Here is a 26265-nt window from a genome sequence, read left to right on the forward strand (position 1 = left end):
TTAGCCAAGTTACCCAGTAGGCATGGAGGCTTCTGTCATACCTGGACAGTATGTTGCATCTTGGGATTTTTGTAGTGGAAGACGCTAAAGCTAAGTGGTTCCTTTGGTATTACTTCCACAAGCATGAGATTCCCACACTGTAACAAAGAGAGGCAATGACTTGAGTCACGAGGGAGTTTCATGAAGACTCAGAGTGACCATTTGACCACTTGCTCTCCAACATACCAGTATATGAGCTTTATATGCAAACATCTCATCTCTCTTTTTTGTAATTAGCAGCAGCTTGTCGAAGAGGAACAGCGTGCGCTCATTTTTGGCTCGCTGGATGCGAAATGTTCCTTCTAACACCAGCTCCCCATAACTCGTCAGGTCTGGCCCCTTCCAGTTGGTGAGCAAACTCTGTATCTCCTGCAACAGACAGAAGAACAACAAACAACATTCATTTCAGAGATCTCACTTAAAAACCTCAAATAAAAACTGCTAAGGACATTCCCACTCTCCTACATCAAGTTCAGCATCTGACAGTGTAAAGTTACCATACACTGGTACTGAGGTTGCAACATCAAAGCCAGGTGTCTGGAGGTCTATTGCTAAGGCCAGATTAAAACACATCTCCTGAGTACTGGTTACTCCTGTGAGGACCCAGCAAAAAGCCCCGAGCTCCATGGGCCAGCCTGTAGTGAAAGACCACAACCCTATTTCCTTGGGCTCAGGGAGATGGAAAACAGTCTGTAGTCCAGGCATCACTCTTTCTTGTGCCTGGTTCCCTCTCCCCTCTATGTCCTTTATCAACTTCTCTTAATATTTCTCTCTTGCTCTGTGTATCCTGCCGAAGTTCTCTCATCCCCCTCTGGATGAATTATAATGCCATCCCATAATGCCAGAAGCCCATCATGGAGAACACCTCTGTGAGATGGAAGAAATGTTTCTCAGAAGCCCAGAAGGATTTGAAGTGATTTACTAAACTAATCACTTTAGGATGCCAAGATTTATTTGTATTTTCAATGATTTGTATACATATCATAGATATTTCTCACCTTGTTTAATATTAAAAAAATCAACAACAACAAAAGACTGAAGAAACATCTACAGACATCCTCACAAGTCTGTGGTTACTTAACTATGGCTGTTCTTGTTCTTTTCAGTTGCTTGGGTTTTTTCTGTAAGTGGCAGTGACATAGCACTTAAGAATGGTACAGCAAGTTGTAAAAACAGACTAAACAATAAGTAGGGAAATCTTTAAAAATGTCCATCAGGCTTTAGACCTGGCAGCATTAGCAAAGCAGGGACAGATTTTTTCACTGTAGGCTGGATGTTTTCTAGCTGAGTGGTAGAAAACATCCCAGTACATCCGATGCACAAATGCAGTCCAGATGATTTGCAAGAAGAAAATCCAAAAGCAGCACACTTTGGACTTTACGCAGGACTGGTAAAAAAAATAAATAAATTAAATATAGCAAATAAAAAACTTGCATTTTATCGGGTCTATCTAGGAACTTGTAAATAAGTCAGGGTACAGCACAGGGATCAAGTCCACCACTGTTGCAGGAGACTTTGCACAGGAACTGTTGTGGCAGTATTCGCAGCTTTACAGAACAAATGACAGTTTGATAGCCCACAGAAGACCTATCCTTATGGCTGCAGAAACAGATTTTACTTTTTAAATGGCTAAGTATGAACATAAACATTTTCCACAACCTCATATATTTGCCAGCTGAGCTCAATAAATTACTTACAAATAAAAAGATACACCCCCTGCACTTTTCCAAAAGCATTTAACCATCTTTATTGCCAAATATTAGTCGTTATCATTACTGAGATTTATAGGTAGGTAGGTCATTAGCATGAATTTCCAGCAATGTGTGGCAAAGGTTACACTGCTGCAGGCAAGACATTATCAAATGTAACCCTCTTCTTCCTTCACAAACAACAAAAAACCTCACAAAAATCAGGATCAGTAAGCAACTATTCATGTTTAAAGAAAAAAAGAGATGATGAATAACATTGCAAAGATTTCTAAATTGGTATAAGACTATTACTCCCTTTTGTAAAGGGAAAAATCCTCCCAATTTTCTTAAAGTAATATAGACATTGCTAATGAAAAAGTAATGTAAAATCATGATTCACTGAGAATTTGGAAACAGAATGACCATTCTGTAAAATGTCTACAAAATAGTTTGCTCTTGGTGCCAAAAGCTACTCAGGGAGTAGGTTTTGTTCTGTCCTAGAAAATTCTTCACTTGAAGCACAGTTAGCCTTTTTCTTACTATCATATTTCTAGTTTATACTATTCACAAGGCAATTGATACTGAGTCTTTAAAAGCCCAAGAGGGAAGTACTTAAACAAGAAGAAGCACAAGAAATGCCTCAAAACAAAATTAATCAGCACGAAGGGGAGAAATCAGAAACCACAGGATTTCTGAACAAAGCCATGCCCTAAGGTTGTACAGCAGTGCTGTACAATTGAGGGAAAGGAAGAAAGAAAAGTTATCTGACGTTCTGTATTACTGCAAAAAAATGCTTTACAGGATGCTGCTTGCAGGGCAAAGATGTCTGAGATTTTCCTGCAGCAGCTATGGCCAAGATCAAATAGCCACAGGCATACTCAACAGGAGTCTAAATTATGACAAAGATTAAAAAAAGAGATAAGCTAAAAAATGTTAATGGCATACATACAGTGACAAAAACAGCTCACAAACACCCATAAAATCTTTTTTGGGTACTCACTTGGAGCCTGATGGCATGTTCATGTTTCCTCTTCATGTCATTTATATGCCATGCCACTCTCTGCATTGTATCTATGGCATCCAGCACCACATCATAGCCCTCAGTGTCCTTGTCAAGGTGGTTCTCTATTTCCTAAGACAGGGGTGGGAGGGAAAAGCTTTGTTATTCCTAAATTCATTGTCCCAGCCAGATGCAGTACTATCTTCGTATCTGTGCTATTTTGTCTTTGCATTGCAATCACCCAACCACAGTGTTCCTTCTTTTGTTATTATTGCATGTGATTATCAACTTGATTAACACAAGATGACTACCAAAGCTAAGTTTTATGGCCAGTTTAGCAGTGACTATACTTGCAGCAGCTGATGTGAGCAGAGAGGCACAGAAAGAGAGTGCAGCACACTGACAGGGGACCTTTCCAGGCAGCATTTAATGGCTTTCTTGTAACACAGAACACACCAACACACTTAGAAACACTGATGGAATTACACTAGGCATTACTTTACAGTTGGAGAGCAGAAAAGGACCAGACATTTTAAATAAAGATCAGTGCCTTTACACTTCACTAGAACATGACTCTCTAATAGGAAACAGATGTGGAAAACATTAACAATAAAGCAGGAATTTCCGAAGCTTGCTTAACTCAACTCACTGAATATGGAAGTAGTTCCCACTTCCTCAGCCATTCCTCTCCAAAAAATTCTTACCAGTTGTGGTGTTTACATGTATTTAGAACTTCTTTCAGCCACCCCCAGCATTGCAACATGTGGAAAAAATGCTGGTTTTTTTGGACCAATATGTTTGTGCACAAAAGTGTTTGATCATGACAAGAATCCTTCAAATAAATTCAGAATTGCAGAGCAGTTTGATTTGTTATTTTGGTTTTTCTTTAAAACACCTGAGTATTTGGATGAATAGACTGATTGCATCTAAAAACAATTATCAAAAATCTCCACACCAAGCATATGCATATGTTGTGAAATGTTGAAGGCAGAAGGAGTCTCAAAATGTAGAAATCCATCACCTCCAAAAGAAAAACATGAGAAGAAACCTAGAACCTTTTTCTAACCATCAAGCCTTGTGCCCGAAGAAGAAACTGACTTGCTGCATCCCTAAATGAAATGTCTTTGTAATAGGTGCTCACGTGCAAAAGCAGGTGGTACTTGAGGATACGCTGGACGGGTTTCAAGAGATAGGAGCCCAGGGGCAGAGAATGTTGCAGTGCTTCTTGCCGTTCTCTGAAAAACTTGGCCAGTGTCTTGTTCCTCATGCATTCTGTCAACACTGCCACCGACCTGGAAACATCAACACATACCTTTGAGACACACTGTCTCCAGAAGTCTATAGCTAAAGTCAACAATTATTTCTTTCTTCTCTTGGAAAAAGGGGTAACAGGCTCCTAATCCAATCACTGCTGGTTTGGGGGGAGGGGAGGATTTTGACGTTTTTTGTTTGTTCTGGTTTAGCTTTTTTGGAGGGGTTTTTAGTTATATTGTGAATTCAGTTATGTTTTCCTCTGACATACAACTATTCTTTCTTAGTGGGAATCGCACATTTGGAGCAACGCAGAACAAGACTATAATTTCTAAAGGACAATAAACAGCAGTGAAATACAAGAAGAGTCAGAATAAACCAAAATAATCAAAACAAAAAAACAAAAACCTCACCTAAAATTAAGAAATAAAGGCAATCTCCTTGATTTTCCCTGACATTTCATAGCATCGTAGTATGGCTAGGGTTGAAGGGACTGGAAAGATCATCTATTTCCATCCCCCTTGCATGGGCAGGGACACCTCACACTAGATCAGGAGTAGACCTTGAACACTTCCAGGGAGGGGGCAGCCACAGCTTCCTTGGGCAACCTGTTCTAGCATCTCACCCCTCTCACAGGAAAGAAAATTTTTTCCTAATGTTTAGCCTAAATCTCTCCTCTTCAAGTTTTAAACCATTGCCCCTTGTCCTCTCACTACACATCCATGCAAAAAGCCCTTCCCCAGCTTTCTTGTAGGCCCTCTTCAGATATTGGAAAGCCACTATAAGGTCACCTCGGAACCTCCTTAGCCTATCCTCCTAAGGATAGGCTTTTTATCATTTTTGTGGCTCTCTGGACACACCCAAGGAGCTCTATGTCCTTCTTATGCTGGGGACTTTAGAACTGGACACAGTACTCCAGATGGGGTCTCACAAGAGCAGAGGGGGAGAATCACCTCCCTCGACTGCTGTCTGTGCTTCTTTTGACGCAGCCCAGGACCTGTTTGGCTCTCTGAGCAGCAAGCACACATTGATGGCTCATGTTGAGCTTCTGGTCCACCATCACCCCCAACTCCTTCTCCTCAGGGCTGTCTGCAATCCTTTCTCCTCCCATACATGTATCTGTGCATGGGATTGCCTCTACCCGGATACAGAACCCTGCACTTAGCCTTGTTGAACTTCATGCAGTTTGCACAGGGCATGATTTTGGCTTCAGACTGTAACTTGCATTACATTAACAGGAGAAGAGACAAATGAGAAAAGGGAATCCCATGTTCCTACCTTGGGTAGTTGGTGCAGTACTGAGTATATATGTGGAAATCTTCACTCTGCACAGGGAGGAAAGGTTTACATATATTCAGATTTTGTCCAACTAGCAGCGAACACATGTGCAAGATAATCACTATGACATTGAGACAATGCCCTCTCCAGCTGCCTGATCAACAAATTCACTGTGATAGTCCTGTCACTATGATATACCTACCAAGTGATTTCATTTTTCCTTTATTTTTGGATTTTTTTCCTTTTCTTGAGGGAAAAAACCCAATAAAACCTACATAGAATTAAAGCAAGCAGATTTGTGACAGAGCCTCCAAGGTCCTTTGTGACATTCCATGCATCTTAAAAACCCACTATAAAAGCAAAGCCAAAACCCACCAACATACACCCCTTCCAACAACTGACTTGGACAAATCTAGTTTTGTACATACTAAAGCTCACACCTGCTTACAGGAAGAAGTGAGTTTTGCAGGTTATATCCAGTGTGTGATTTTCAAACAGCTAAAAAAACTTTCACATTTGAGCACAGTCTCATTGTGAAAGTTAGAAAACACAAAAGTAATTTTTCTAACGTAAACTACGACTCTGTGAAAGCAGACAGTTATTAGCTAATCAAGCTGTAACTAGATTTAGGTGGGCTTCCACATTGGCCTGTCACAGTAAAATTATCCACACTTAATGCTGACAAGATTCCCAGAGCAAACCTCTGAGTTTCCTCCTTAGACTAAGATTTCTTCTTAATCATCATAATGTAATTCTACGCAAGAACAAGCTTTCAGAAACACTCCCATATGCTTAAAACTCACATCTGCCTATCGACTTCTATCTCAAATAATGTGCCATTTCTGCATCTTCGTAGTAACCCTGAAGACTGAGAAAGCCCTGACGAATTGCAAAGTGCTACTAAAATAAATTACTTTTTTTCCCTGAGACCTAGACCAATAAAACCCAATTTTTCAGTAGTAAACAAGGCCCCAGTTTCCACTTGAAACATCTTCTGAGGGAACTCGGGCATTGTGCACACAATAGCTGTGCTCTGCAAGGGGTAGTCACTGATGAATGGCAAGACCAAATATCTGCCTTCACAGAAGGCAACAGCACTCTGAGGAGCAATACCACTTGAGGAGAGGGATGGATGCAGCCTGCGGGCTTTTGTTTCTCATTGTTGGAAGCTTTTTTTGTCTATTCATCAGAAAGAGATGGCTCAGGCAGTACCCTTCCCCATTTCCAACAGCACTGCTCCCTTCCCCCTCTTGCAGGGGGAAAGCACATTGTGCCATTCATTTTTGCACCAAGTGGTGATTCATAAGGACCTGTATAAAGTCAGGTATTACTCCATGGGTGAGTATTTCACTCTTCCTTGATGGACTTGAATAATAACTGTTCTGAAAAAAATAACTCAAGCAAACGTGTAATAAGTGTTTCTCTGGAGGACTGCAATCCCATATATTCATTAGTGGGGTATAAGCTTATTAAACTGCTCTTTGCTTAGGAAGAAACCAAGCAAGTAAATGTAGTCTTGATACAAATACAGTTAAACAATATACCTTGGTTATTCACACTTGGACTACAGTGGCCTACCTCCATCTCATGTCCCCACCCAAAGCCAGCAAGTGTGTCACAGCCTGCCTTTGTCCAGACTGGGAACCTCTGGTCCCAGCTCCAAACTCTCTCTCCAAACAAAGAATTAAAAATCCTCAGAGCATTGCAGTCATTACACTGTGTAATTTTCTATGCAATCACTACTAGAAGTTGCTAGCACTTGTAACAAGTCCACTTAAGAAAGGGCATTAGGATGAAATTGAGTATGATGAAAAAGGGTAATTTATGTTTTTATGTTCATATATTAATAAAAGGGTTTTATTTAGGAGCTTTTGGTATATATTGTAATATATTCCCATGGTTATAAGGACAGAATAATGCAACATCTAGAACTATTTCATAAGCAAAGTGTAGAACAGTTTGTATCAATTTATACATGTATAAATATATAATGTATACAATTTATAATAATTATAATTATAATGTATACAATTTATATATATATACACACACATATATATTCTGCTTATAGTCACATGATTGCTCTCTGCTTTTCAAACAAAAAGGAAAATAAATTCTGTTGTGAAATTTTAAAAAATGAAAGCATTATCTGTAAAACAAACACGTCCAAACACTTGAGGGCTTCAGAGTGCACTGAGTGCACATTCCACATAAAATCAAAAGCAAGTCTGAAATCCCCAGAAGCCTTTTCACTATCTCTGTCTTTGTTTTGTGTTTTTGGTGTTTAGGTCTGTTTTTTACACAAGGTCAAAACTACTTTCAGTAGGATTTTTGTTTTAAAACAATTTTAGTCTAACTATTAAATGGAAAAAATATATTATAAAAAAAAGGTAGTTTCTCAAGACCTCAACACCTCTAAAAACTTATACAATAGTTTCACAATCATTCCTGCTTTTTGAACAGACATGACACCAAATTTCATATGGCACTTACATTTGTACATTGCACCACAGCTCATTTCATCACCCAAAACCATCAGAGAGCATTTATTTTTACTGAGAGCATTTGCTTTTACCAAGCTAACCGAGCATAACACCAGTAGAAAGTCAATTACATGTAATTTGCCTCCAGCATGGGACTCTGGATACGCATCTGAACTGACACAACTGGTGTGAATCAGCACCGTACACCTTGCCTCGGCATCAGCAGGATTCATGTGAAAACCTTGGGAGAATGGCCAGAAGAGTCCCCTTCCAACAGAGGCCTTTCCTGGGCCTGAAAAAGCCATGCTACTCAGTTCCTCCACTGCCTGCCTCATTACCCAGCACCTCTGCATGCTCAAAGAAGGGGATTTTAGTTTCCATGCCCAGCTGGTCTTCTTCACAGCTGAGTCCCCAAAGAGAGCACTGCCTTACTGAGAGCCCATGAGGGCACAAGCCATGCAGGCTAAAGTATCTTCAAACCAGATTTAAAATTATCTCTGCAGGGAGACTGGAATCACTCGAGATCACTTTTAATCTGGAAGCCCAAAGCTGTTGTGGCAGAGGGTGCAGAAACTGAGATTCAAGCTGAGAGTTCCTCTGCAGCAACTACAAGAACAAATCAAACAAAAGCAGAACCCAGCTACACTTAGCTTATCCCCGGATGCTGAATCAATTCATGGCACATCTCCTCCACATCAAGTGCCAACATCCCTGATCTCTCAGCTCCTGGTGCACTGCGCTTTTTTAAAGCCATGAAAAGCACTTTAAAAGAAAATGGAGACTGAGAAAAGGAGCTGAATCAGAGTGTAAGCTGAAGCCAATTTCATAACACCTGGATCTCATCTCCATTAATGAGGTGGTAGATTAAGAGTAATTCCCTTTCCCCTTGGTTAAGCTCTTGGTGTGTCTTTCTCTCTTTCTTAAAACATATGTTCTGAATTGCTGGGGTGCTGAGTGAGTAGATGAACATGCCAGAATTAAGCTCTCATCTACAACAACTCACTTAAATGTAAATGAGTAGAATATTGAAGCCAACCTTATAATTAACATTGGCATCATTATTATGAAAATGAAAGACTGAGCTGGCAAGAAAACTTACAATCTTTTATATGAATAATTAAGCTACAGCTAAGTTTGCACTGCAACCAGTTTTTTCAGCCTCCCATTACCGTTACCAGCAAAATATCTCCAAGATACTTAATGTACTAGAGTTACTACAGTTCTTACAGATGAAGAAGCTGGACCAGAGCTAGTAGAACCTAAACTAGTATACCACTACCCTCAGTGGCAAGTTATTTCCATGCAGCTGCCATCCCACTCTGTTTAAACAAATATTCATCCACACAATCTACATCTTGGGGAAGAAACAATCCATGACCAGAGATCAAGTTTTTTTAAACTGTGCTTTTATGCATTTGTTTCTATTTTCCTGTGATTTATTAATGAATAGAAATATCCGGAAGCAGATAGTTTTTGCATGGTTATTTTATCACTTAGTGAGTTTTATGTTACTGGCTAATTTATATTGATGACAATTTGCTGAAGTCTGTTGTCAAATAAAACCTGCCATTTTAGGAGCTATTTACTTTGTGCACTCAGCACAACAATTGCCAAGATAAAAATTCAAATCCAAAATTAAGAGTTTTGTTTGAAGTGCACTAATGGGATTTGATAGTCTTCACTCTTATTTCCCTTAAAAGTAGAAGTTGCAAGGCTGTTATCTACTCAAGCACAAAAATTCTACACAGGAAACACAGTGATGTATGACTGTGAGGGAAGCATAGTATGCTATACAACTAACTTTATTGAGCCAAACCAAACTTCAAAGAAACTGTCTATCAAGCCAACTGTCTATCTATCCAAACTAGACCTTAAAAATTAAGCTCCCTAGATTGTTTTCACAAATAAACATTTTAGTTCCAACAAGCTCCAGAGTTTTTAACCACAACTGTTTCTTTATACATGCAAACCAGCTTTGTGTAATTTCACATGAATCCTGAAGAAATGGCTGAAACTCACTTGATGCAGTTACTGAGCTTTCACAAAAAGCAAAAAGTAAACACAGTACCAACAGTGAAAACTTGATTATGGGTTTAAATTCCCAACAACCCACAGCACTCACAGCTGAACCAGAAAGGTGAAAAAAATGGCAGTAAAGTCAGAGCTCATGTAACCTAAGCACAGTTCCACTGGAAGCATTAAAGACGTTCCAGCAGAGCCACATCCATTAGCTAAGGCTGTGAGCTATGATTTCAGCATGGTATTATCCCCATGCTGAACTCACAGTGAAGATCTTAGCACACTTGAAACAATCAAACAATAAATGGACAAAGTCCCATAAGACTTGAAGGACTGTACTGCCAAAAAAGGCAGTTTTATTTCCACTACGCAGTGCTGGGAAGATACAAGCAACCAAGAATGGATAACTGGAGTCTGTTAAGACAGTCAGCAGTTGCTGTAATGACATCTTCACAGCCAAAACTAGAACTGTGGGGTATTTTGGTATTGTTTGATTTTGCTTTTAAGTGTTTGCACTTGTCTGGATGAAGCTAAAAAATTCTTGTTAGGATTGCAATCTCTAACAACTTCTGAGCCATCAGGCAGTTGCCTGCCAATAATACAAATGCTAAAAGCATTTGACAAGGGAACAAAAGCACAAGCAATGATATGCAGATGGATTTTGGAACTAGTGGCCAGAAAGTCTATCAGAAAACTCCTTTCAGCTGGCCAATATGAATGAGAGTGCAACTTTTTCCTGGACTTTCTGTTATCACTTGCACCACCTTTGTTTCATGTCCCAGCCAGAAGTAGTTCCAGTGGTCCCAGCTATCAGTGAACAATGTACCAGAAAGATCTACCACCTCCCAGCCGTGGTATCTGTAAATATCCTGAAGGCCTCACAAATGTCTTTCTTTGCAGGGTCACTCTGCTGACTTACACCCAAGTTCTTGTCTGGTAGGATCCCCACAGCCCTTTTTGCTAAGCTGTTCCCTCGTCAGCTGGGTCCTGCATGCACATGGAGTTATTCTGTTCCAGAAGCAGGAGTCTGTGCTTGGCCTTAGCCCATTCTCTCTCTTTCAATTCTATATAGGCTATTTGGAGTGAATACAATTTGCCATAAAACCCACTGCAACGTGGCAAAAACACATTAATTTTGTAGTAGTTGTGCCAACACTAAGCTCCCTCAGTGCTTACAAAAGATCAATAACTAGATAAATAACAGCTTTCTCAAACTCAACTCAAGCAAGTGATCTGGTGAAACAGCAGCACTAAGCTGTATCATCACTCCCCTTTAGGATAGAATCCCTCATGTCACAACAGTGCCAAACAAATCACTGGACCACCATGAGAGGGTGGTCCAGTTAATCCTGAACCCTTGTGTTAGACCTGTTACATTGAATGCTTGGTGCTGGCAATACAGCGTTCAGCACAAACTATGAAACATGAGACAGGACTTGGCTTTTTGGTTTTTTCCCTGTTTTGGCTTTTTAACAGAAAAAGGCAAACACATCTAAGAGAGATTATTAAAATTTAAACAACTACATGCTTTCTGTTCAGCTCCTCTTCCCCCAGAAATACCATGGAGATAGTATTGTTTATTAACACATTTGGGCTCTACAGATTTAAGACCTAGGTTCTCTGGTGAAATCTGTGATGAACTAGTGTCATCAGTAGCCCAAATTACTTAATCTCTTGTTCTAACTACTCGGGCCACTCCCCTTCTCCCTGTCTGCCTCTCCAGGTTTCCTACAATGATGGACACCTACTTTGGTGCCCTGTATTTCCCCTGCACCTAAAAACTTCATATTTTTTGTCCTCAGGATTGCCCAACTGAATAAAGTTATCAGATCAGTGTTCAGAAGATGAAAAATATTTTAGAGAGAATGACATTTGAAACTTAGGGCCATCCTCTTTAAAAAACAAAATTACAGGTATGACTGCTGGATTCCAGAAAAAACAGACCTCAGAAAACAATATGGTCACAAGTACACTAAGGTTATTGCCTTTTCTAAAATTGCAGCCAAGTTGTACTCTCTAACTGTTTTAAAGCTAGCAAGGCATAAGTGGCTTATGACTTGATCATCTATCATAAAAAAGGAGGAAAAAAAGAATCCCTGTAATACTCCAAAAATAAAAAAAATTTAAAAATACTACATTTCACATACACTCACTGAAGAAAATAACACCTTTTTCCCTGATCTCTAAAATGCAAATCAGAGGCATATCCCTATCAACTACTAAGAGAAATTCCTTCCCTTTCCATAGATTGTCTAACTTTTCTTGGTTGTCATCATAGATGCTGTCAGAAATAGGTTTCAAAAGCTAATAAATGAATGTTATTTCCCTCTATCATCCTGCAACATGTGCCGGAGACTCCTGCAGTAGCCACTTACCTTGGAAACAAAACAGTCTGCTATAGCCACAGGATCATTTTCACAGTTTTCCAAATCTTGCAGAAGTTCACTAAAACAAAGAAAAGGGAAAAGAAAGACAATTATGGCACACCTGGGAATGGACACATCTATATATGCAGAGCCAGGCAGTGCTTCGTCATACAAGGCAGTGATGCAGAAAGCCTTTAATGGTATGGGGAGTCCTAAAAAGGGAACAAAACCCCCTTTGATTCCCCTCTTCCACCTAGGTGCTGTTGCTGGAGTTTTTTGTTTGGAGGTAGAGGAGCACTCTAAGGAAATGGTATTCCCCCATACTTAAAAATTCAAGTAATCACAGTGACAATGGGTCACTGATCTCCTAAGCAAAACTGAGCCCCTTCCTCCATATTAAGAGTCTTTCTACAACATCAGTGGCGCAGTCAGACACTTGAGTAGCTTGTATGCCAACTAACACAATTAAAACTAACAAAATTTAACAGATACTGAAGCACATTCCCTGTCCTATAAAGACTTGATATGTTTTAGGAGCTTTATTTGACTGAGGGAGATGAGGAGCTGGTCTGAAACACAGATGACAACCAGGGATGTATTACACATACACAAAGAATAGTAATAGTAAGCTCAACTCAGGAAAATTTCTCAGCTTTTACTGGGTTTCTTCACTGAAGGAAAATAGTTAGCCTAGAAAAAGTTTTCTGGAAGGGAATATATAAATCCTACATGCATAAAAGTAAAGCCTTACTGGGAGGATTTAATAATTTTGACATGCCAAGCAGGAAATGAATTCATTGTAACAAGAGCAAAGGAATAAGGGAGGCATGTTCACTGTTGTATGAAATTCAGTTCTCAAAATCCAATTCAGTGAAAGAAGTTGAAGCAGAACAAAACCTCAAAGGTCTCCTCTTGATCCAACCAGTCTTCAGTCTTACTGGAAGATGTACTTAGAAAAATGAGAGAAGAAACTGAATTTTCTGCCAAATTGTTCTCTGATCAAATTTGTCCTTTTTGTTTTTTTTTTTTTTTTTTTTCCCTCACCACCAGATGATTTTCCATTTGGGGTTACTTTCCTCCCAGTTCACAGCTGAACAAGTTTTGCCTAACAGTTGCTAAGCACATAGCTAGGTAACTACCCTTTTCCCCAATAAGTAGACACAATTTCCCTCTATAAGTAAGAAAAGGAGTAAGCCAGAAAAGTTTCCTGACTTGTGCTTTGCTTCTCCAGTTACTGCAGGAAGGAAGAAATCAGCAATCAGTCACAAGGAACACAGACTTGAGGTTCAGTGGTCACCAGGCCACTCTGCATAGCAACAATTTAAACTTCACACCTCAGTTTCTCCCATCATCAAAAAGTAAACAAAAAATATGACCCTAGCTTGATATTGATTGATATCGCTTGAGTAAAAATCATATCAGACAAACTGAACAGGCTCAGACGACTCCTACTGTCCAGCATGCAGATGTTCTCCTGAAGGCTTGGATAATGTAGCACCTTGATTACCATCTTATTCCTATTAATCTGCTATAACATTTTTTTCCCCTACAAGATACAGTAACGCAACATTTAAAGAGTTTATATGTTCATGCAATGCATCCAAGTTTATGCAGTAAATATGCCAGTGGCTTGTATCTGTAGCACAAGCCTGCAGTGTAATAGTGGTTTGAAAACTTTTGTTACCTATAATTTACTCTTTTCTGTCTCACTTGGCTGGTAAGAATGGGATTGGTAAAAACAGCCTGCCACTGCAAAAATAACAAATATGTCATGCCCAGGAATCCTAAAAGACTTAAATAAGTCCCTATAATACCAAGCTGTCATGAAAAAAAAAGCAGGGCTATTATGTAAACACCTGGCAGGAGGCAGAAGAAACAACCAAGAAAAACACTAGTTCTCTTCACCAGAATACCCAAAGGCTTTATGCTGTTCACAGATGGTACCACAGGTCTTGGCCCCTGTGACTCACTTGTGCCAACAAGGAAGGGAGCATGAGGAAGCACTGATAGAGGAACTCCATGCTCACCCAGCTGAATCATTAACAAGACTCAGACTGAAGCATGACACAAGCACCAGTGCCATTTAAGATCACACACACACTTCTCATTTTTCTAAGACTTATGCAGCTTAAGGAGTTAGAGATTGGAAAAATCTGAATCTCAACCATCACCATCAATAGCTAATGCTAACCCTTTGGGGATGAGAGAGGCAAGCACAAGGAGACAGATGATTTTTCATGCAGTGCATTCATTACCTTCTCAAGTGAATACAATCTCATTAAAATGTCTTTCAGGATGCTTTTTTCTTTTTGAGTACTAATTATTTTCAAGACACTACACTTGTCTTCCCCCCTCTCCATGGGTGAGGACTAAGTAGGACAAAGTGCAGATAAGTATTAAGCTGCTGGCTACAGGAAATCAAGAGTGAGATAAATACATTCATAGATCTGCAAATAATCATGATATTTGCACATGCAATTCAGGCAAGGCACTTGTATTTATTTTACTCATTTTATAACACCACCACACCATTTTAAAGCAAGAGACAAGCATTTTTTCCTCCTTTTTGATCTGAATTGGAACAAGAGAGAGATGGTAATGACAGGGACAACAGACGGGCAATTTTGGTGGAAGGGAAGGAACGGAAAGATGAAGGAAGGAAACAGCATGGTTTGTCCTGAACCCCTGACAAAATAAAAAGTTGATGACCAAGTACTCTGCAATCTAGCCATAAATGCTAGGTACCAGCATTTCTGAAAACCTTCACTCTCTCAATTTCTGCCAGTGCATGGCATTCAAAACAAAAATGGTCATAAGCAGGCTCAATCTGGGCTGTAGAGCAGAATACTTTCACCACAAAGTTATGAAAAATAAATCTGGCTAAGCTCAGACTTTCAGCAAAAAAAGAAAAACACAATCAACAGAAACTTAGCCCTTATATAACTTCACTGTCACAAAAATCCTGTGTCCAAGACTAACTTCTTTCCACTCCGGAAAAAAAATAACACCTTTTCCCCTAAAGGTGACCTCTAAACAAGTTTCATGAAGGCTCCTCCTGACAACAAGCCAGCTCTTACCACCATGAAACTCAGAGCATGAAAACTGCTGAATATGGCAGTGACAGAAAAGGGCCCTTCCCTGCACTTGGATGCTTCTGCAGTCACAGATGGAGAAGGCCCGTGCAGAATGATCTGTGTCAGCAGTAGAGGTTTCAGCTTGGCCTCTCCTAAGATTGTCTGATTGTTGTACTAAAGTGTACTAAACTTTAGCACACTTCTTTGCAGAGTTCCCAATTCAGAAGGAGAGAATTTATGCTTAACTGACACTGGAAACAATCTCAACAGGAGAGACCAGGGAAGAAAGGAAATAAACACAGACTCAGAGAACACTCTTTCTGAATAAATAAGTTAATAGTGGGGGAGCCTTTCTCAGGGGACAAAGCAGGACCTGTGGACCAGTATACACCCAAGTGATTCTGCTTTAAGAAATAGCATTCCAAAAAGAGACTATGGTCAGAGGACTGGCAATCACCATCCTAACCACCATTCCTGCCATTCAATACAACACCTAGAAACCATAAGTAGTTTAGGTGAGAGAAATTCCCATTTACTGAAATTTCTCAGGTCTACACAAAGTCCAAAAAAACCCTCAACTAAGACTTTTGATTATTGATTAATGGTCAAATTCAAAGCTGAGAAAAACAAGGTAATTCTGAACCTATAAAAATGATACTCTCAAAAAGCATCTGAAACTACAAACATGGAACTGCAAAATGGATCAGGGGTAAAAATATGTAAAAAGGCTCAAGAGTTTGTTTAGGGCCGAAGACCTACATGCCACGTTTAACACAAGAAGACCTTGAAGATATATTGGGATCTACAATGAGTGCTCAGGCTTAAAAGCTCACCATTTCCATGCAGAATTTTAAATTAGAAGGTCTGAAAGACATAAGTAATTCACTGGAGGTTTTGGACAACTTTCCATATTTATCTCTAAAATGGTCCCCAAATGCCTTTTTTTTTTTTTTTTTTTTTTTTTTTTTAAAAAAAAAAAACAAACCACTTCTGCAAATAATCTTTTGGCTACTCAATTATTCTGCATAATGGCCTGTCATACCCAAAGGTATTTTTATTTATTTTTATTAGGTAGTATTTACAATTATGCTGACATAAATGTGTCCTCACTGCCAAGTCTCCCATTTCTTTAGCTTTTTCAAGGATCAGAAAATATGACGTCTAGGACCACTTTTTACCATCACATGATGTCTGGGAAGCTGTAAGCTTACAATCATTGTTTCATGGCTCTAAAACACATGATCAGGCTATCACTATGTATTTTCCATAAGGTTTGTCATTCAGTCAAGTCAGTTGTAGTAGCTGAAGCAGGACACAGCAGATTTCTAGTTAAGTGTATTTCCATTACTCTGCAGTGGTTGTTTTAAGCTGGAAAGATTTCAGGTTCCATCTTTGTCCACAAGTTGGGAAAAGACCCATTCCCACTCTTCCCTTTTATACCGAACAGCAATCCCAAAAGCCGAAGCACTTTAACATAGCTTCCCATGATCATGGAAGAGCACTGAGGATGAGTTTTGACACTGCTCCTCTACTTCAGAAACCTCGTTTGATTCAAATAAATTACCTGCTCTTCTTCAAAGACAGCAGTTTGAGAGATGCTTTGTCAGCTGCAACAAAGAGAGCTATTACAGGAGTTATGGGATGTAAAGACATGGGAACTTCACACCAATGTATTTCTTGTATCAATTGAATAGTCAGGTTTTCCTTAATCCTGAGTAAATAAATCACTTTTATGTTAATAGAGAATTCTGGCAAAAGTAGCAGTAGGATGCTCCCAAACCTGCAGATTCTGCAGGTCTCACACAATATGACACTAGCTATACAAGCTAGAAATTTTACCTCAGGTTCCCAATATACACCAGAATCACATCTGTGGAATTTTAGAGAAGGTTGTACAGATATTGAACAGAAGCTACTCGATCTCAGTGATGCACATTTATGCCTGCAGTATTGTCTTGTCTTTTTATGTACCAATCAACAACTCTGAAAAGGCAAGAATTTCATTTAGTGGTTTTGCACTAGGCTCAGTTAGGGGACAGAGTGGGTTAAGCTTAAATTCGTGGAAATACCCAGCATGAAAACAAAAAAAGCAAACGGAGAACACATTTGATTCATAAACTGCTAAAAAAATCTGATCTCAGCAAACCAACACTGCTGAGAATCAGAGATAGACCATTTCTCAATTCATGCCTCTCGGCTACATTGAAGCAATAACAGAGTGTTTGCTTGGCTTGCTCCCACCCCATTAGCACAGGCTACTGAACTGTTTCCATGTAGTTAAATATGAATTTACCTGTTGAAATGATAGATATCCCGTATGTTTCCAAACAGGGCTGATCGCTCTTCTGTCCCCAGGGAGAGCTTGGTGTGATCAGTGATACAATCGAGGTAATCCTACAAGAGGAATGAGAAGAAGGCCTTCAGACATTTCCTCCTTTTCTAGATCAGTAAGCAGAGCTGTGTTTTACTCTACGAGATGAGTCTCTTCATATCAGTTTCACCTTATTATTACAGTAAAGTCTTTAGTAGCCCCTCTGTGAACAGTCATTCTATTATGTGAGGTAACAGTACTCATCTGTTCATGGAAACCAAGAAAATAACAAAAGACTGAACTCTGACTTGGAGCCCATAGACAGGACAGCCAACATTTCTCTTACTACTGATACACAAATGTATTCAGACCTAACTCACAATGACAGATTAACTGATCATTTAACTGGCTCAAGGACAAAAGAAAAATATAAAAATGAGATGTAGAATGTAATTTAATGTGGTCCCAGTAACATAAAACCTGTATAATGAGGAGCAGAAAGCATACAAGCAACAGACTCAGAAAAGCAACGACTACAATTTTTTTTATTTTTTTTTTTTAAAATCACAGTTCAGAAAACAATACAGAGTTTGTAGGGGACAGATCTCAACATAAAAGCGTGCATGCAATTCAACTACACATACAGTTATATTGCAAATTACATTGCTATACACTCCAGCAAAGATTTCCTTTTGCATTTACAATAGTGATAGTGTCTCACACAGGGACTTTAACTGAATAGGAACAAGAGAGCTAGAAAAAGCTCAGATCAGCAGTGTTCTAGGATAACAACTTGCCCACCTCTTCCTTCATTTTGGTAACAGCTCAGCTCCCAAAGAGTCATCTTTCATTCTGTAGCTGCTACAGTAATAAAATTCTCAGATAAAGGCAAAAAAATCCAGCAAGCTATTCAACTAACTACGACTCATAAACCAAGAAACCCAATGTGCTGCTACATTCATGAAGAAATTCTGCTGGAGTACGGAAATAAACTAAAAGTGAAAACAGCTGAAACAATGTGAAATAAAAATAAATAAAATCTCTTAGCCTAGGGCTAGACAACATGGTGTGGCAACCTCCCAAAAGCAACACAACATTCCATGGTGCTTCCAAGGAAGAAGCCCTGCAAAACATCAACCAGACCATGCTTCTAACATATAACTGTTTCATAGTCATAAAAAAAAAATATCATAGAACACATACATTGGCCACAAAAGGTTTGTACCAACCATGGATATGACTTTTGGCTTTTAGATGCCCTCCCCTAAGGAAAGTCAAGAATTGCAGTGCCCATGCCTCTGATTCTACATACCTTCCCACCAAAATAGTGTCAGTGGAGTTATGGGTATAAGCAAGACTCAGATTTAGGAACCAGTAAACTTCCTTGCCATCTCCCTTTATCTTAATGCTTAAAAATCCAAACTCTTTTGTCACTTCAGTTAAAGGTACCCAAAACTCAGTATTTTTTGCAAGCAAGCAAGGTTATTCCAATACAACCCTAGTGTCTTCAAGAAGAGCAACAAGCAACAGAGGGCAGGCAATCAGACAGGTCCCCAGGGATCCACCTCATCTCTTTTGTGATGGCATCTGATCTGTACTACACCTTCTCTTCTAGCTGACAGCAGCCTCATAGTCCAAGTCTGCCCTTGAAATACATTTGTGCAGTAAGCCTCTGGAACAGCATCCCTGGGGCTCTCTGAACTTGTTCTTGGCTGTTTAGTTACCCTGGGAAGCTGCAGAAAAGGTTCAGTATGGTGAGGCAGAGAGGACTGCAGCAAGCAAAACACTAGGTCAAAGGCAGAAGTAGATTATAGATTCAGGGCTACTCCAGTGATGGCAGTAAATAAACAACCTTTTCTGGCCACTAATACAAATCTGCATGGAACAACAAAGAACAGAAAAGCTCCAGTAGAGCTGTGATCCTCTGAAAACATTTGAGCCCTGCATGAACACTGCAGCAGCCCGAGCTGGTATGATAGAATGGGTTACAGAGGAATGGAAATCTTAAAATAAGTCACTCGATACAGAATGACTGTTGAATAGAGGGATTCCTTTCATTTCCATTCATCTCAGCATAGCTGGAGCTTGGTTTTTCCCGAAACAACAAACAGTTCACAGTTATTTCCAGTAACGTAAACAGTGTTATAAGCTAGCTTGTACTCCTTTTGTCCTCTTATCTTCGTTTCTCTTGACATATTCATAACTCTTCTCAGATTTTTACCAACTCCTAGTAAGAAAGAGGGAACCAAATAATTCCTAATGCTCCTGCCAAGCAGCAGCCTGCAGGTGCTTTGGCAGTTTTCCAGCATTCCCTTAGTGTATGCCAGGATCAGGTTATACCACACACCCACTGCTTGTGCTTGCGTTTGCTAATAAGTTCCTTGAGACTGTGCTTCAGACCCTCTTCTCCTAGCATCAGGACCAGAAACAAACCAGAAACTAATGCCTGGATTTGTGCCTACCTAGAGTAAAAGGAGATGGTTATGTGCTTCAGATGCTTGGCATTCAGAGGCCCCTTCTATCTCACCTCATACTATTAGGAAAACATGCAGGATTTGGGACTGCTTTCATGGTTTTTTTGTTTTATTTTGTTTTGTTTTTGTTTTATTACTGACTTGAGGGCTGTAAAAGTCTGACAGCTACAGACATGTCCATGCTGCTGTGACACGTGTAAGCAGATACCTGAGCTAGACACAAACTGCCTGACATAGCACTGACAGCAGGGTAGTCACAGCAGCAAAAAGCTTCAGATATCCATGGTTGTCTGCAAGAGGTGAACACTGGACACTCCTGACACAGTTCTTTGATGAAGTCCATGCACAGCACAGCACTTGGCACAGACACAGCCAGTGGGACCCTTCTAGTTACACTGTTTCACAGAGTATGTGTGGTCTCGTATGGGCTTCGGGAACTTATCCAGGAAACAGATGCAGTATTGGCATATAATGTCCTCTGCAAGGCCAGCACCACAGGTAGATCAAAGCTACACAGCCATGGGGTTTTTCCTAATTATTTCTTAGTAAACGGTACTTTACCCCCATGGTAGTCACTGCAGCCTCTTGCAGCGCATCAACAGCTGTTATCATCTGAAGCCATAATGAAAGGTTTGGAGCTACGAGATAACAGGGCAGGCTGCAGCTGTAATGACATGGTGCAGAAATCAATGAAATTTATCAGAAAAGAGTACAGACCTTATTCACTTTATTTGTTCCTTGTCAGCATCTGTGGACCCTCTGTCAGCACTGAATGATTTGTTTACAACCTTTGCCTTCACCAGTCTTTTATTGCTTCTTTGCATTTATGGCAAAACCACTGCATTTACTTTATAGAAGAAAAAAAATTAGCAGTCTCCTTTGGGTTGATTTAAGGAGCAAGGTCTTCTTCTAATGGTATTCCACACTTTTCCCATGCCATTCTCTGAAACTCTCCAAAAACTGTAAGAGTCTTCCCAGACTTCCCTGCCTGCCTTGCTTGTTGTTTGACATTTGCCTTTGATCACAAGACCATCAGAAGCATGTCTTTTAGAAGCTGCACATCCTGACTACCATCTCCTCTATAATCACACAAGAAAGATCTCTGGGAGAACAAAACCATGACAATATAACCTCAGAGGCTAAAAATACAAATATATGAATTGGAAACAAGAGAAAACCAAGCAAAAGACAAAACAAGAAAAAAAATATCTTCACATTGATCAAACAAATTTTTTTCATGACCAAACTTCAGAGACTAAACGCAAATTAGTGGAACATTTTTATCTAGACACCCAGGTTTCCCTTCAAAGACAGACACACACTTAGCTTTAAAATCAGACTACAGGCTTAACAATAATAAATAATGTCAACCATTAATGTGACAATGTGAAAATTACACATAAAACCAAGTAATATTAATGGTAATATTGACATGTTAATGCTAAAAAATTGGTAAAAGCCCCACTGCCTTGTAAAACTAGAATCAATTTTTATATTTTTTTTTCCTTACTATTCATTTATGGATTTATCTGGCATGTACAGAAACATACCCTGAATGCCTTCTGGGTCAAAAAATAGCATACTATCCACAACAGGTGGCCAAGGATGTGAATTCTCATCACAGCAGCTCACTGCAGCTCTTCAATTATTTTAAGTACAGCTGTACCATACAAAGGTGCAGTTGGAAACCAAACATACCTGGCTTTCTTGCTTGGTTCCTTTAGCTAGATGAGTCCGAGGACTGACTGAGACCTAAATCAAATTCATCTCCTTCCCATATCAACCCTAAAACACTTTGTGAGAATTTGCTACCAAGCAGCAAGTTTCTCCAGTTCCCACATGTGTAACACAACCACTAAGCCAGGCTGCAAGTAACACAGACACATTGTCATAGAGTAGGCTAATTCAGCTAAATACTTATATTTAACAATATAAGCTATTTCTAGCTGTAGATAGAGTTTAGTTTGAGTGCCATAAAAATCAGAACTGCATTTTTTTCTCTTGTAGATGTCGCACATTATTGATGCCAGTAAATCAAGCCTCAAAAACCCCTTGCATTGCCCACCACCATACAGCTCTTTTACATATAAAACCAGAAACCTAAATAAAGAAGGAAATTCTTTATTTAACCTAGCATGTCTTTCTACTTCTAGTGGAAAATGGGGGAGCTATGGAATGGTATTTGGTGGGTGGTGTGGGGTTTTTTTTAAAGACATTGGAAGCAAGAAAATCCTAACAGCAGCCAGAGAACAGAGAAGGCCAAAAGACCAGCACTGTCTCGGGCTACATGAAGCCACCCACTGAAAGGCAAAGCCAGGGTCTTTCTGAGGACATCACAGACTTGGAGATGTGGCCTCCTCTGCTTGCTTCAGCAACAGGAGCAGAAAGCTCCCAGGCTCCATGCATTTCCTACCCCTCCTTCCCATTTGCTTCACCCCTCTCAGTACATTGCAGACAAGACTGCCAGTTGTCAGTGCAAGCAAACCTCTGACCCTCATGGCAAAAAGCTCCCATGGGAGTTGCAGGTGGGATCCAAAGCACTGACCTTGTCAGCAAGGGAGAAGAGTAAGAATACCTCCCACCACTGACAGCCAGCAAGCCTCCAAACGGGAACGGATAAAGTAATCCCTGTGCCTTACACAGTCTGCTACTAGATGTGGTTTGTAATAGATGTTCTTCTCTGATCTCTGCAGAAGAACAGAGTCTCTGAACAGGCAGCAGTCCATCTCAGTGGCATCAGTCCTCTGCCCAGGCTCCAGGAGGAGGTAGCAGAGGAAGACACAGTGCACTCACCTGGGTTTATGACCAGCTTCCTCAGAACTACCCCATTCAGACATGCAGTGCTGTGGATAACAGCAACACAGCAGGCGTGACACAGTAAGACGATGCTTTCCTGACTGCATGCAGGAAGGACAAAGATTGATGGTGAGAGCACTTGTGAGAACATGGTATGAGGAAAGACTAAAATTAGAGAAGCACATTTAAGTTTTCTTTCCACTGTTCAACATAGCAGAGTAAGGTGATCTGAGAGACTACTCCCTATCCTTTCCACAGTTGCAGTTCTGCAAATAAGTTAAAGTTAACAGCATTAACTTAAATTTTAGCTACAGAAGAAAAGGGAAAGAAAAAATTTTTTTTCATTGAGCTATTCCTGATTAGCACATTTTCTATAATCAACATAACTTCCTCACCTACGTTACATATGATAAACACTGCTCCATCCACAGATACTAAAGGTCTGGAAGCAGTGACCCCTAGTAGTTTCACTCAGCTTTACCCACATGCATGGAAAGCCACAGGGGGAGTACGTGTGAGCCCAAATTAGCAGCGAGGAATTCCTGAGTCCTAACACTACGCCTTGCACCTCTAAAACGCATGCTTTCTTTGCTTTAGGCTGCCTTTCAACAGTTGTGCCTGAGCAGAACATGAGCACAGATGGAGTTGTACACAAAGTCAGAAATTTCTAGGGCACATCAATGTCAACAGAGTAGCAGTCAGGAGATCTTGTCACAGGACAAGTTGTCAGAGCACGGCTAGTCCCCAGAACTGAGCCATGGAAAGAAGTCCCTCAGCACTCCTTAGGCTGTTGAACAGAGTTCATCCCCAGGCTTCCTGGGCTAGCACAACAGTCTTGCCCCTCTGCAGGGCTGGGGGGTAGGAGCAGAGCTTTCTGCAGCTGGGGGTTCTCCCTTACAAGCCCCTAAAGCAGGCTCTGCACACCCTTTTGCCCTGCCCTAGGATGCCCATGTCAGCTTCCAGCACTGCCCCAAAGACTGTTCCTAGGACTGGAACAAAAGGAGCCACATGTCCAACAATATCTGCTCCACCACCGCAGGGTTTTTTTTGTTTTTTTTTTTTTCCCCCAATGCATGCTTTCTTCTGTTGTCTCTGTCTCATGAGCTACTTTAGAAGGAGCTTTGTGTCTAGGATGCTCTCTGGAGCATCAAAACCTGCCATCAGCTGGTTCAGGGTTACCCTGAAAGCCTGCTCACCTAGACTGTTTTCATGGCTTTTGACTTCTACGCTGAAGTGAATTTTTGCTCTAATGAAACACAATCAAAGTTCAGTAATATTCTCCTGTTCAACTGCAGGAATTTGATGTTGAAAATTCTTCCCTTAAAACACTACTTTGGAAGACAGGCTGTCAATTAAATCAAACTGTAATTTGATAGAGATGCTCTAAAAGTAACTGGGGTTCATGGATTTTACACAGACAGGTACCCTACATTTTCCATCATCCATCTGTCAAGAAAGCATAAGTAAATCACCAGGAACAGAAATTCACATGTGATCCCAGTTGGACATTTCAGTACACTACAATATTGAAGTTGCAACCCACTAGATTAAACCCACATCCCATATTTATCTTCAGGTATCAGCCAGCACCCACTGCTACCTTAGAGCTACAGGAATTTCTCCAAAAAGCTGGTGCTCAGAATTACTGCTCAGAGGCACACTGTGAGAGGGAAGTTCAGAGAAAGGATGGAGATCATGGGATAAGAACAAGTCCTATCAGTAGTTTACTGACATTTCATTGAAGAGCTATGTGAGGTGCTCAACTACCAACTTCCTAAAGTTAAGAGGAAGCACAACAAAAATAAGATACAGTAATGAGAACAGTAAAATGAAGACATTAAACAGTAATCAGGATATCAAACTGTTTGAGGTTGCTAGGCAGATGAATTAAGTGCTCTAAAAGATTTCTAAATCTAAGGGTTTCAGATGAGCCTTGACATTATCATTGTCAATCACCATCATTCAATAACCTAGAGCTTTTTTATAAAGTACCAGCTGAAAATGTTTAATAATTATAAATTTTTAAAAAATAATAATCTCAAAGTTCATCAGGACACATATAAAGTAACTCTCACAATACAGTTTAGTTTGTCTGATTATAACCTTATTGAACCATATTCAAGCAAAACACAGAGATTTATTACAGCATATTTAGCCTTTGAATGTGTGAATCACCCCAGGAAAGGAACCTGATACTTGTGTTGTAGACCTTTGTCTTGTTAAATAAACTTTCTCCAATTTGTAAGGCAAATGAATGCTAACATTTTTTAAAAGAGATCGTGATATGCTTACAAGTTAAAGGAGACATTCCAGAAGATAAATGTTTATTTTAGAACACAAGAAGGGAAATGGCAAGAGTCTGTTTTCCAAAGAATGAAGATGCAAACCCAACGTAATGGAGAAAATCTGCACACATCCTAAACACGCATATATCCTAACCTTAGTAACCACATGACTCCCAGAAACTTAAGGATAAACTTAACTTTTATTATTAGTATTTGAACAGTAATTAAATGTAAGCTTATAGTAGTGGGTGGTTTGCGAGTGAAAACTCTTTAAAAAGTATCTTATTTGCAAAATGGTCTTCTCATGAAACCACAAAATATAGCAGCTACTTCCACACCCTAATTCGTGGGAGTGGTAAGAGTGGAAAAGAGAGACTTCCATGTGGTTTGTTAAGCTTTCAGGCTTAAAGGTCATGGAATACTAGAACACTGCTCTGTGACAAGTAATATTTTAAAACAATGATATAAATATAACAAAAAATTTAAAAGCGGTCAATATTTCCATGGATGAATATGGAAATGGCCATAATAAGCAAATAAAACTTTAGAAATCACCAGTCTAGATGGAAAGGCAGACATTTTTTGGCTGAGGTTCATTTCCAAATTCTGAAATTTCTTTACAGAAATCCCAATCATTCTAAAAAAAGAAGTATCATCATATATTAATACTTACAAAAAATTTCACAAGATAAGCTGTACTTTCTCTCTCCTGCCTCTCAGCTCTCAGATCTATTCCTCCCAGTTTTACAGTCCACCCTCTACAAACCTTCTCAGAGCTGCTGCTGTGCTCTTTCAAGTCCTCATTCAGTGACAATGAGCAACAGCAAGCTGGAGGGCAGAGGTGAACAGATCTCTGGTTAAATTCTGAATTTCAGAAGGGCTCTGTAAATCACACCCAGGGCACACAACCTCTGGCTCCAGCCTCAGCGCAGTCACAGGAGCAAAGTTTCCCTCCAGGAGCTCCCTGCCCACCACCAGGACTCTTAATGGAATACTCAACATTTAACTACATCTTCCCTTTGGCTCCTCCCTCCCAAAAGAATAAATCTTACTGGAGCAGAATATTAACTTTTACCCTTTTATCTATATTAATAAGCATTTAGAAAGTGGGTAGGTGGTTGCAAACAGCACAGTTGAGGGATTTTGACCCTAATGCAAGAAAAGGGAGGGCAAGAGCAGTGGCAGAGAGGCTTTTTGGTAG

The 26265-nt window shown here is 39.9% G+C and overlaps 1 protein-coding gene across 2 annotated transcripts in view; it reads right to left on the reverse strand.

Annotated features, from left to right (window-relative positions):
- Positions 1–26265, reverse strand: part of PLEKHG1 (pleckstrin homology and RhoGEF domain containing G1) — a 132601-nt gene that overhangs the window by 13485 nt on the left and 92851 nt on the right. For both annotated transcript variants that reach the window (XM_030448142.1, XM_030448141.1), the window contains 7 exons: positions 17492–17592; positions 12134–12203; positions 5257–5303; positions 3869–4019; positions 2728–2859; positions 226–408; positions 42–137 (listed from right to left, as the gene is read on the reverse strand). In XM_030448142.1, coding sequence (XP_030304002.1) covers positions 42–137; positions 226–408; positions 2728–2859; positions 3869–4019; positions 5257–5303; positions 12134–12203; positions 17492–17592 — 780 coding nt within the window. The remainder of the gene's footprint in view (positions 1–41; positions 138–225; positions 409–2727; positions 2860–3868; positions 4020–5256; positions 5304–12133; positions 12204–17491; positions 17593–26265) is intronic.

The sequence above is a fragment of the Calypte anna genome, chromosome 3, assembly GCF_003957555.1.
Source record: "Calypte anna isolate BGI_N300 chromosome 3, bCalAnn1_v1.p, whole genome shotgun sequence".
NCBI classification, from domain to species: Eukaryota; Metazoa; Chordata; class Aves; order Apodiformes; family Trochilidae; genus Calypte; species Calypte anna.